This window comes from Sciurus vulgaris, assembly GCF_902686455.1.
Source record: "Sciurus vulgaris genome assembly, chromosome: 12".
NCBI classification, from domain to species: Eukaryota; Metazoa; Chordata; class Mammalia; order Rodentia; family Sciuridae; genus Sciurus; species Sciurus vulgaris.
In genome coordinates, this window is record NC_136473.1 from 58593329 (window position 1) to 58605461 (window position 12133).

Consider the following 12133-nt stretch of genomic DNA (forward strand, 5'->3'; position numbering starts at 1 on the left):
TTCTTCTACAATGAACATATCCTAAGTGCATAACTTTTCCCCATATACATTGACATAAACATTTATTATTATTTTTCCCAATTATAAAACATAGCTTTTTAATTTTTAAAAATTGTTATTGTTGCAGGGTGTGGTGGTGCACACCTGTAACCCCAGCAGCTTGGGAGGCTGAGGCAGGAAGATTATGAGTTCAAAGCCAGCCTCAGTCACTTACCAAGGTCCTATGCAACTCAGTAAGACCCCATCTCTAAATAAAATACAAAAAAGGGCTTTTTTGTGGCTCAGTGGTTAAGTGCCCCTGAGTTCAATGCGTGGTGAAAAAAAAAATTGTTATTATTATTATTTTTTGCAATACAATTTATTTATATTTTTTCCTGGGGATAGAACCCCAGGCCTTGAGCATGCTAGGTAAGCACTCTACCACTAACCCCCACCCCCACCCATAACATTTTTTTAAGTGGAGAATTTCTTTTTAAGAAATTAAATTCTACTTTTTAAGTAGAATGCTGTGAACTTGGAAGGTGGTCCTAGCCAAGAGTAGGTGAATACATTACATTCTCCCCCAAAGTCTCCTGAAACTTTATATCTCCAAGGAGCACAGCCCTTTCCCTGGCATGTGACCCCTATGCACCTGAGCATTCAAGGCACACACTGCAGAGTGGCTGCCATGCTGGGGACCCTACACCTGGAGGGTGGAGACAGCAGCAAGGTCTAGCTAATGTTCAGGTCTGTGGTTAATTCATGATACAAGTAATACATGGTTACTGCAGAAAACTTAGAAAACACAGATAAACCAAATAAGGGAAAATCACATAACCCCAGTATCAGAAGAGAATATTGTGTTGTCATCTGAATTTTTCTTATGCTTTTTATTTTGGGAAAGTTTTAGAATTATTAAAAAATTGTAGAGTATAGAATGCCCAATCTCCCATATATATATATATATATTTTTTTTTTTTTTTTTTTTTTTTTTTTTTTTTTGTACTAGGAATTGATCCCAGGGGTGCTTTACTGCTAAGTCACATCCCCAGCTTTTTTTTTTGTTTTTTGGGACAGGGTCTCGCTCAGTTGCTTAGGGCCTCACTAAGTTGCTATGGCTGGCCTCAAACTTGCAATCCTCCTGCCTCAGCCTCCCGAGCTGTGGGATTCAGTCTCCCCTATTCTTAACATATTACACTGATACAGTAATTTTATTGTAATATGCCTTAGAATCAATAAACCAGTAATGACACATTGTTAATTGAAGTTCATACTTTATTCAGATCTACTTAGCCTTTTAGTTTAATTTGTTTGCAGTGCTGGGGATCAAACCCAAGGGCACTCTATCAATATACCCCCAGCCTTTTTTATATTTTATTTTCAGACAGGGTCTCCCTAAGTTGCCAGGGCTGGCCTCCAACTTGTGATCCTCCTGCCTCAGCCTTTCAAGTAGCAGGACTTACAGATATGGGCCAACATTCCCAGTTCAGACTTCCTTAGTTAAAACATTTGTTTTCTTTAGCGTTGGGGATGGAACTCAGGCAAGTGCTCCCCACAGCCCACAAAATTTTACTGTGGTGAGAACACTTAATATGAACTTTTCCTCATAATGTATTTTTAAGAATATAACATAGTATTGGGGTTTAAACATTTTTTTTTGCAGTACTGGGAATGAAACCCAGGGCCTTGTACATGCTAGGCCAGCGCTCTACCACTGAGCCACACCCCCAGCCCTATGGGACTGTTCATTTCAGGCACTAGGTTGTAGAGCAGATCTCTAAGCCTTATTCATACACATTGATTAGCAATTCCTCATTTCCCCTACGCCCTACCCTGGCCACCTTCTCTCCTCTTCTGTGTTTGCCTAGTTTAAGTACCTCACACAGGTGACATCAAAAAGTATTGTCCTTCTGTGAATGGCTTATTTTACTTGGCATAAGGTCCTTGAGGTTTTTCTGTGTTGTCACATTTTGCAGGATTTACTTCTTTTTTAAGGCTGGGATAATATTTGAATATATAGTCAATGGAATATTATTCAGATTTCCTTAGTTTTAACCTAGTATCCTCTATCTGTCCCAGGATCCCACATTACATTTAACTGTCATGTCTCCTTAGGCTCCTTTTGGTTGTGACAGTTCAAACTTTTAAAAAAGATACTTAGGTGCCATAACTTTCTTTTAACAAAAATAGAACCCTACATTCATCCTATTTTGGAAACTTTTTTTTTCCCACTTAACAGTATATCCTGGGTGTCTTTCTACATTGCTAAATTTATTCCTGTCCTGGAGTTTATTTTAGTAGGTAATCTTATCTTTTTTGGGACACATTGCATGATGTGAGATTATTTTTAATTCAAATTCTACCACATTATCATTTGAGTTTAAAATTATGAAAAAATATACACACATGCTTACACACAAGTGGGCTGTCCCTGGAAGTGTACCTAAGGAAAGCAGAAAGGAGCTGTCTCGGACTGGGGACAGGGAGGAAAGGGAGACTTCCTTTCTCTGTATTCCCTTCTGTACTTCTAGATTTAAATTTTTTTTTTTTTTGCATAGTAAAAATTAAGACATTTTCATGACGCTGATTTTCTTTCTTTTTTTTTTTTGTGCTGGGAATGGCACCCAGAGCCTTTTGCGCACTAGGGAAATACTGTACTACTGAGCTATATCCCCAGTTCCAAGACATTTTTCATTTACTTATTTAATTTTTGGGCAGCACTACAGATCAAATCCAGGGCCTCACATGTGCGAGGAAGTACTCTGCCACTGAGTGATACCCCTGGTCCCTGCCTCCTGTTTAAAACTTTCAGACAGATTCTCACTAAGTTGTGAAGGCAGTCTCAAACTTGTAATCCTTCTGCTTCAAGCCTCCCAAGTAGCTGCAATGATAGGAAAGTGCCGCCCCATCCAGCCCCAAGACATTTTTTTAAAAAGCCCCTGTCTCATCATTCATTCCATGGGCCCCTCTTTCCTTCTGCAAAAGGAAATGTTCTCTCTGGGTTTCCTGTAGTTCTGTGATACCCATGGGATGCTCTATGACAAGGTTGCTGGGTCAGAATCCAGGAGCTGAGCTGTGCTCAGGAAGGCAGTGCTAGCCAAGAGGAGTGAGGGGAGGGCTTGGGTGGAGGGTATTACAGCCAGAAGGTCCCAGCCCACTGGATAGTGGCTAGGGTAAAGGAAAAGGGACAGGCTAGCTGTCTAGAGAGCTGGATGGTGGCCCTGCATCTCCACCTCCCTTTTGTCTTGGGCAATTCCTTCTTCCTCTCCGGATATGATAGAGTTGAGTTTCCTCAGGAGCATCTGAGGCCCAGCAAACCCTCAGACTCTGGGAATAGACAGTGTTCTCCCACCACAGGAGGCCCCAGACGTGGGTTGGATCTGGAAGTTCACAGAATAAGCAGGTAAATGACAGGAATGGTGCAGCCAATGGGAATGTGGACAGAACACTGGGGTAAAGGTCACAGGTGAAGCTATGAGCAGCCACGAAGAGCGGTCAGAGAGGACCCTGAAAAGGTCCAGCATCGTTGAGGAGAATGGCAGCAAACAGATAAAGGAACTTCTTGTACAAGCCCCAGCCTGGGAAGCCCAGGAAAAGAAGTGAGCTGAAGGTTTGCTGGGCCTGAGGACCAAGGTTGTCAGCTGGCGCTATGGGGGTGGGGTAAAGAAAAGGTGAATCCAGTCCCAGGGGAAGAACTCCATCCTGCAAAGACTAGGCCAAGTACAGGCTGGCAGCCCTGGTAAGTCTGCACATGGGTTAAGTCACAGTGGGCCACTGTCCATGATGAGGTATTGTCCTCTTTGGAGCCCTTGTGCTCTGAGGGAGGTTTTGTACTGTAAACCCCTGGTGTCCTGGGAAACCCTGAGATGGTCCAGTGGGGTTAACTTGCAGCCTCCAGAAAGGAAAGAGGCCACAGTGATGGGGCAGCTTGTAATCCCAGCCACTGGGGGGTAGGTGGGACTGAGGCAGGAGGATTGCAAGTTCTAAGCCAGGCTCAGCAACTTAGATCCTCAGCAATTTAGTGAGACCCTGTCTAAAAATAGAAAGTAAAAAGGACTAGGGTGTAGCTTAGTGGTAAAGCATTCCTTGGATCAATCCCCAGTACCAAACAAACATGTAGAAGGGAAACAGCCCTTTACTGCCTCCTGCCTCTGGGTCTTTGCTCTTCCCTTCTCCTTGGACCACCTTCCCCAATACTTGGCAAGCTCCTATTCATCTTGGCTTAGTGAGTGCCTCTCTCTGGGAAGTCTCCCCTCACACTTGCAGGAAGCACCTGAAGTCCCTCTCCTAGTGCCCCTCTTCATGTACCATAATTGCCTCAGAGGAGCTCATGAGCCATGAAGACAAGGACCCTGTCCTCAGTGACTGTGTGTCCCCAGCCCCAGCTGAGTATCTGAGATCAGCAAGTTTCCTGTATCTGCTGAGGAGAATTGAAGAGCTGAGGTAACTGAGGGATCCAAGTCAAACTCCAGGAGGCAGGAGGCAGGAGGCAGGAGGCAGGAGGCAGGAGCCAGGAGCCAGGAGGCCGGAGGCCAGGTGGGTTTGGCCACTAGGGTTTTAAATGATGATCTTTAGAAACTGTATGTGACCTGTGTATGATTTGATGTGGCTCTCTTGTTAGGCTTCTGACAGAGGACATCATAATCTCTAAAGTGCACCGTAACACTCAATGAGGAGTCCAAATTTGATCAAAAAATAGTAATAATAATAATAATTCCAAAGTTAGGCATGTGCCTATAGTCCCAGCTACTCAGGAGGCTGAGGCAGGAGAATTGTTTGAGTCTACCCTGGGCAACATAGTGAGATTCCATCTCAAAATAGAAATCAGAGAGGAGGCAAAAATCATTCCAGAGCTTTGTTATATGCTGCTGGCTTAGCTTCAGGAAGGGTTCCAGGTCCAGGACCCACACTAGTTATGGGACTCTACTTAGCTTTACCCACTCCTGTTTTCCCTCAGACCCAGTCTCCTGGTGTCAAAGGACACATTTGCTGAGCAGGCGTCTCTGGGCCAGGGTTTCCATCCATCCCGTCCTGTCTTCGTTACACCTACTCTGTGAAGTGGGAACCATCATTTCCCCATCATATAACAAAGCCTTTGAGGGCCAGAGGCGCAGGCACCAGCCCTAGCTTGAGTTCTCTGGTCCTGGGGGCAGCATTCCCACCACCAGGGTGCGCTCTGCCACCAACATTGTGAGTTTTCAATGGTCTTGAGGGTGGTTTTTATGTGTAGCAGAGAACATTCAGAACTTACTTGGATTTTACGATTATTCTTCAAGTTACTAAACTTACAAATTTAAAAAACTTTTTTTCAGTAAGCATTGTTGAGTTATGAATTCTGTGTCACATATTTATAAGCACATGTGATGTTACTCTCCAGAGATCTTTGATTAACAGGTTGTTGCATTTCTAGGTTTGTTTAATGATGCTCCTCCTTTAAATACTGTATAATTTCAATTTCTTTTTGTGATGGGGGAGGTAGGTACTTGGGATTAACCCAGGGCCTCACATTTGCTAGGCAAGTACTCTTATCACTGAACTACATCCCCAGCCCTTTTTATCTTATTTTATTTTGAGACAGGTCTCACTACATTGCTCAGGCTGGCCTCAAATTTGTGATGCTCCTGCCTCAGCCTCGTGAGGAGCTGGGATTACAGGCATGTGCCATCACACCCAGCTTCAATGTCCTTTTCAAAAACTTTAGTTGTGCCAGGCCTGTTGGCACACACCTATAATCCCAGTGACTCGGGAAGCTGAGGCAGGAGGATGACAAATTCAAAGCCATTCTCAGCAACTTAGTGAGACTCAGTCTCAAAATAAAAAACAAAAAGGTCTAAGGGGGTGGCTCAGAGGTTAAGTGCCCTTGGGGTTAATCCCCAGTACCAATCAATCAATCAATAAAATAAAAAAGAACTTTAGTTGATCTGATAGACCAATATGTTACATCTTTCACATATTTTATGTAAAACCTAGAATTTTAATAAATTAAATCTTTTAAATATTCTTTTTTTGGTGGAAGGGTATTAGAGATTGAACCCAGGGGTACTCTACTACTGAGCTATATTCTCCAGCTCTTTTTTTTTGTTTTTATTTTGAGACAGGGTCTTGCTAAGTTGCTGAGGCTGTCCTCGAACTTTCAACCCTCCTGTTTCTGCCTCCCAAGTCACTGGGATTACAGGTATGTGACACCATGCCCAGTTAATAAATTAAATTTCATCTGTTACTTGCAAAAGCCAACTTCTCTTAAATGTTACAAATATTTAAAATTCCAAATATGCACAATTTCCTCAACATAAAAATTAATAGAATGGCAACCCATAGAATGAGAGAAACTATTTGCAAATATCGTCTGATAAGAGATTATTGTGCAGAATACAAAGAGAACTTCTAAAACCAACAACCACCACCACTACATTTTTAACTCAAAGATGGACAAAAGGGGCCAGGCAGGTGGTGAGAGCCTGTAGTACCAACTACTCCAGAGGCTGAGGCAAAGAGGATCGCCTGAGTCCAGGAATTTGAGGCCAGCCTGGGCAACATAATGGACCCTGTCTGAAACAAAAATGGGTAAAGGACTTGAATAGACATTTCCACAAATAACCAATAAGTACATGAAAAGATGCTCAACATCACTAATCATTAGGGAAATGCAAATCAAAACCACATCATGCCCATCTCCTATAAAAAAAATATAGCAGAGGACTGGAGATGTGGCTCAGTGGTAGAGTGCTTGCCCAATATGTACCAGGCGCTGGGTTCTATCCCCAGTACTGCCCAAAATAAAAAAAACAAAATAACCAAAAATTAACAAGTGTTAGTGAGGATGCAGTGAGAAATTGGATAACTGGAATTCTTGTGCACTGTGGGAGGGGAATGGACAATGGCACAGTCACTATTTTTTTGGTGGTTCCTAAAAAGATTAAATGTAGAATTATCCTATGATCCAGCAAATGTACTTTGGGTGAAAACAGAAAGAATTGAAAGCAGAGTCTTGGAGGAATATCTGTACACTCACATTCAAAGCAACAGTGTTTATGATAGCCAAAGACAGAAGCAACCCAAGGGTCCATCAATGAATGGATAAACAAAATGGGCCATATACTATGCTTTAAAAAGCAAAGGAATTCTGACCCATGCTGTAACACAGATGCATTTGAGGACCTCATGCTAAATGAAATAAGCCAGACACAGGAGGACAAATACTGTGTAACCATTTGAGATACTTAGAGTAGTCATATTCATAAAGACAGAAAGAAATGAGTTGCAGGGATGGGGCAGACGGGGGAGGGGAGTGATGGTTTAATGGGTACCAAGTTTCAATTTGGGATGATGAAAAAGGTTCTGAAGATGGAAGTGATGCTGACCTAACAATGAACCATCGTGTACTTAACACCACTGAACTGTACTCTTAAAAATGGTGACAATGACAAATTTTAAGTTATATATATTTACCACAATTACAAGTTTAAAAATGTTTTAAGTTAACAAAATGGCTTTCATCTCTTAAATGTTTCCATATTTGATGTTAAGACTTTCTGGAGTTAAAAATTTCTTTTCCACTAGGAAACTATTACTCATCCTACACGATCCAGAGGTCACCTTCCCAAGAAAAATCTGAAAGTCATCTTCTCTTCTTGGAGAGTTTGTATGACAATCTGTGACATAGTTGGTACATGAGGTCTAGAGTTGCAGACAGATGGGACAATTTTTCAAAGGACTGACCATCTGAGCACCTCTGAATGGTTATGATATCGTGGAGTACCAAACTTAGTGAGAAGGGGCTAAGCTGACTGACACCACACCCAGTCCCAGTCATCATTTCCCTCCTCCTCTTCAGGGATTGCTACATAGTCAGACTGGACTCTGCGTTTCTTTCTTCTTTTTTTTTTTTTTCTATTTTTTTTTTTTTTTCCGTTTTGTACTGAGGTTTCAACCCAGTGGCACTTAACCACTGAGCCACATCCCCAGCCCTTTTTAAATATTTTATTTAGAGCTATGGTCTCACAGAGTTGCTTAGTACCTTGCTAAATTGCTGAGGCTGGCTTTGAATTCACAATCCTCCTACCTCAGCCTCCAAAACTGCTGGAATTACAGGCATGCGCCACCATGCCCAGCTGGACTTTGCATTTCTTTGGCTTTCATGTTATTTATATATTTTGCTTGTTTAGTTCTGAAGATCAATGGTTTGTTGAGACCTGGAAATATTTTCGCATTCCAGTAAGGTTACAAATTATAACTACTTCTCAGTGACCTATAATTGGATTCAAGGTTCCCCCAGCTTTATCTGACTCTTAATCATCTCATGCAATATGGCTACTCCTGTGACGCACATCCCTTCAAGTTGGTGTTCTGGAAGCATACCTTCAATCTTAGTCTTGAAGTGAGGGTACTTGTTAAGGAACTCCACCTGCTTCCTCCAGTCGAATTCATTCCTCCAGTAGGACAGGATTTTCTTCAGGTAGTTGGAGTTGAAACCATAGTGGAAACGGCTGTCCTCCAAAGGTGGGGTTAAGCGAAACTTATCGATCCTCTGGTGTAAGTCCTGGAGTGAAATGCAGGGCCCCATGGACAGAGGCGTGAGTGGGCCAGTGCACAAGAGAAGGCTTGTTTCTACAGGATAAAACCAACCCTGCAACCACACTGCACACAGTAGTGGCAAAGCAAAGCTCCCCATATCATTGGCTACTCCCATGCATGTGTGCCCGTCACAAAAGACTACAGATTCACTTTTCATCTTCTTTTCTTTTTCTTTCTTACTTTTTTTGCAGTGCTGGGGATAGCACCCAGGGTCTCACACATGCTAGGCAAGTGCTCTACATTGAGCTACATCCCCAGCTCTCAACTTCCATGTTTGAAATGTATGAATAATATTCATCTTAAATTTACCAAGACTTCTATCTATCAGGGGTTGGCAACCATTTTTATTGGTTAAAAATCCAGATAGCAAACATGTTTGACTTTGCAAGCTCTGTAGTGAGAAAGCAGCCACAGACAATACATGGATGAACAGGTGTGGCTCTGTTCTAGTAAAACTGTATTTATGGGCATTGAAATTTGAATGCCATATAATTTTCATGTCACCAAATATCATTCTTTTGATTTTCTCCTCCCAGCCATTTAAAGATGCAATAAGTATTCTTGGCATGGGGGCAGTGCAAAAACAGGTGGCAGGCTACATTTGACCCATGGACCATGGCTTGCCAACTTTTGACAATACAGCACTGGATGCTATAACTCAGTCGAGATAAAAATTACTGCCAAGGAGACAGGAGCAAGTCCTTTGGGCATGTGTTAGGCTGAAAGGCCAGAAGCCCTGCTAGGGGACATTCATGATAGTTCATGGATCATCTCAAGTGTCATCATTCCTAGGGCTTCCTCTCCAGTGCTTTGGCCACCCCAGACAGGTTTTAAAAATCTCTGACTCGTTTAATATATAGAATTCACTACAGGAGTTATTATCTTCAGAGTTCAGCATCTGCTCTCAATAGCAAGGTCATAGCAAGTCCTATCAAGGGAGCCCCAGCCTATTTCTCTTGGGTTTAGTTCCGTTTCCATTTTTAAATTCCTTCCTTCTTGAAATTCTCAGTGACCTTTTATCAGCACAATCACCCTTACTAATGTTTTAGTTAACATCTTTGCAAATGGTCCTTTTCTCACTTACGGGAGTGTAAGCTATATGCTCTCTTTCAAGCATTCAGAAGAGCATCTGTGCACCGTAGGTGCTCAAGTGTCACAGAATGAAGGAAAGAATGGGCAGGGGTGGGCAGCCCATCCTCCTGGCCCTGTTCACGCCTCACTGCACCCTCAGGTGATCCCACCCATCTGATGGCTTCCTTCCTGATTCTAGCTCTTGCAGAGGAGGAGCAGTGGCTTTGGAGTCAGCCCCAAGTTCAAATCCTTCTGCTTATTAGCTTGATCACCTTGGACAAATCACTTTACCTCTCTGAGCTTCAGTTTCTATATCTGGGAACTGGGAACAACAGTAACCCTGGACTGCAGGGACCGAAGGTGACTGGGGATAGCTGGCACACTAACCAGCACCAGCACTGCCTTCTCAGTGCTACAGTGTTTTATGTGGGCACCACCTCACGCTGCATTCAGGATCTCCACCTGGGACACAGAAGAAGGGAGAGCATCTGCTTTCTGTGACCTTTGATGCACATAACTGGTCCAGTTGGCAGCCTCCTGCCTGGGCACTGCCTCAAGGAGGGGAAAGGAGCTGGAGGGAAGGGGCGGGGGAGTTGGGCATGCCTTTTGTGAGCAACCTGCACTTGCCCTTTGGGAGAAAGGTAGAGAGAAAAAACTCCCAAGAAGGGCTACTCCCCAAACCCTTGCCCAACTAATCAGAGAAACCATAGCAGCCCCCCACCCTCCCCCTTTGCCCAGCCTGACTAGGAAAAGATGTCTTACATTGATCTCTTCGTCTGATGTTTCCACCTTGAAAGGGCGAATGCTTTCATCCTCCCTGGCTATAGACTTCACCCCTGGCCCCCACCACCCATCTTCAAGTGGCAAAATCTCCTCCTTGTCCCGGGAGATGAACCAGTAGATGACAAAGCCCAGCACTGAGGCAAGGAGAACTTCCAGCCACATGACTCCTGCAAGACAAGGAGTAGCCATCAGCAAGAGAATGGGAGACTGCAATTCCCGGCAATCATGTACATATGTCCTGTGAAAGAAATGTGGAAGTTGCCAGAATCAAAATTAATTGTGTCAACCCTACCAAAAATAAATAAAGCAAGCTAAAAGATTATGGAGAAAGGATTCTTATGCATGATTCCCTGATAATAGGTATACAAAAGACTGCCAAAATCACAATCTTGCACAGAGGCCACCACAATCGAATACAGAAAGTACTTCTACAAGGACATCTGCCCAGCAACTCTCTGTTCAACCTTGGACTGACACCACTCTTGTTATTAATCATTGTGGCTAAGGATTATTGTTTCAAATTAACTAGTGTGACTCTCCTCATTTGCCTTTAAAAATTCCCTTTGCCTCAACTTCTTTGAATACGTCCATAATTGTTTTGTTTTTGTTTTTATTTATGCTGGGGATTGAAATCAGGGCCTCGTGCATGCTAAGCACATGCTCTACCACAGAGCTGCACCTCCATCCCGTTTTTAAATTTAGATTGACCATCCTAAAAAAAAGAAAAATACACACACTTATGTACATAATATATATACATATATGTATTTTCTATAATACACATACATATAATATATGTATATTATAGACAAATTGGAAAATAGTAGAGAAAGAAAAAAAAATCACCTATAATTCTCCAAGCGATGAAAATCGTTCACCAAAATTGGGAAAACATGAACTTGACTTCCGCATAGTCTTAGTGGCTGCACTTCTGATGCCTCAAGGCCTCTAAAAGGCCTTCTCCAGGGGCTTCTGAGAAGGCTTTGTTCCTACCTCCTGACTCCCTCCCCCACAGGACAAGGAGCAACTTTCCTGGCTCTTTCCTTGCTCTGTCTCTCGGGGAGAGGGGCCTGTTCTCACGGTATACAAAGGTTAAAGGGGCGGTCAAAAGTGCTGGAAGATTACGTTTAGATGGGAGGGCCGTGTTAGGAAAACCTACTGTGGTCATGCATCTTGGCTGTATGTTTAATGGCTTTACTGAAATATAATTCACATATTATACAATTTTTCCACTTAAAGTGGACAATTCGGCAGTTCTGAGATGTGTTCACAGAGAGCTGCAACCATCATCACGGCCACTTTTAGGGCATTTTTGTCACTGCAGTGAGAAACCCTGTAGCTATCATTTCTCTATTGCCTCAGCCCACCCTGGGCCCCAAGCAACCATTATTCCTCTCACTGTCACTACAAATTTATGTTTCAAATAAATTCAGCTGTTTTAATCCCTATTTTGTCTGAATCCCGTGCATTTATTCTCAAAGAGGAAGAAAGAAGAACTTGTTCTCTGCCAACCAATACCAGGAAGATACCAGCCTAGCATTGTGGTCTGGCTTCTTATCTTCCATCTTCCCAGGGAAGGAGTTCATGGCCTATTCATGTTCAGAGAAACTTGCATGAACATGAACACCATCCTCTTCCCAGAGGCACAGGAGGTTCCACTGGATGTAATGTGGTCAGGACCCAATTAGAAGAAAAAGCATCCTGCCTACCAGGATGCCCCAGCACT

At 43.0% G+C, this 12133-nt stretch overlaps 1 protein-coding gene across 1 annotated transcript in view; it reads right to left on the bottom strand.

Annotated features, from left to right (window-relative positions):
* The window catches only part of EPHX1 (epoxide hydrolase 1), a 39016-nt gene that overhangs the window by 10949 nt on the left and 15934 nt on the right, over positions 1 to 12133 (bottom strand). The window contains exons 2-3 of the mRNA XM_079106705.1: positions 10387 to 10574; positions 8338 to 8518 (exon numbers count right to left, since the gene is read on the bottom strand). Of these exons, the coding sequence (XP_078962831.1) occupies positions 8338 to 8518; positions 10387 to 10569 (364 nt within the window). The 5' untranslated portion in view covers positions 10570 to 10574. The remainder of the gene's footprint in view (positions 1 to 8337; positions 8519 to 10386; positions 10575 to 12133) is intronic.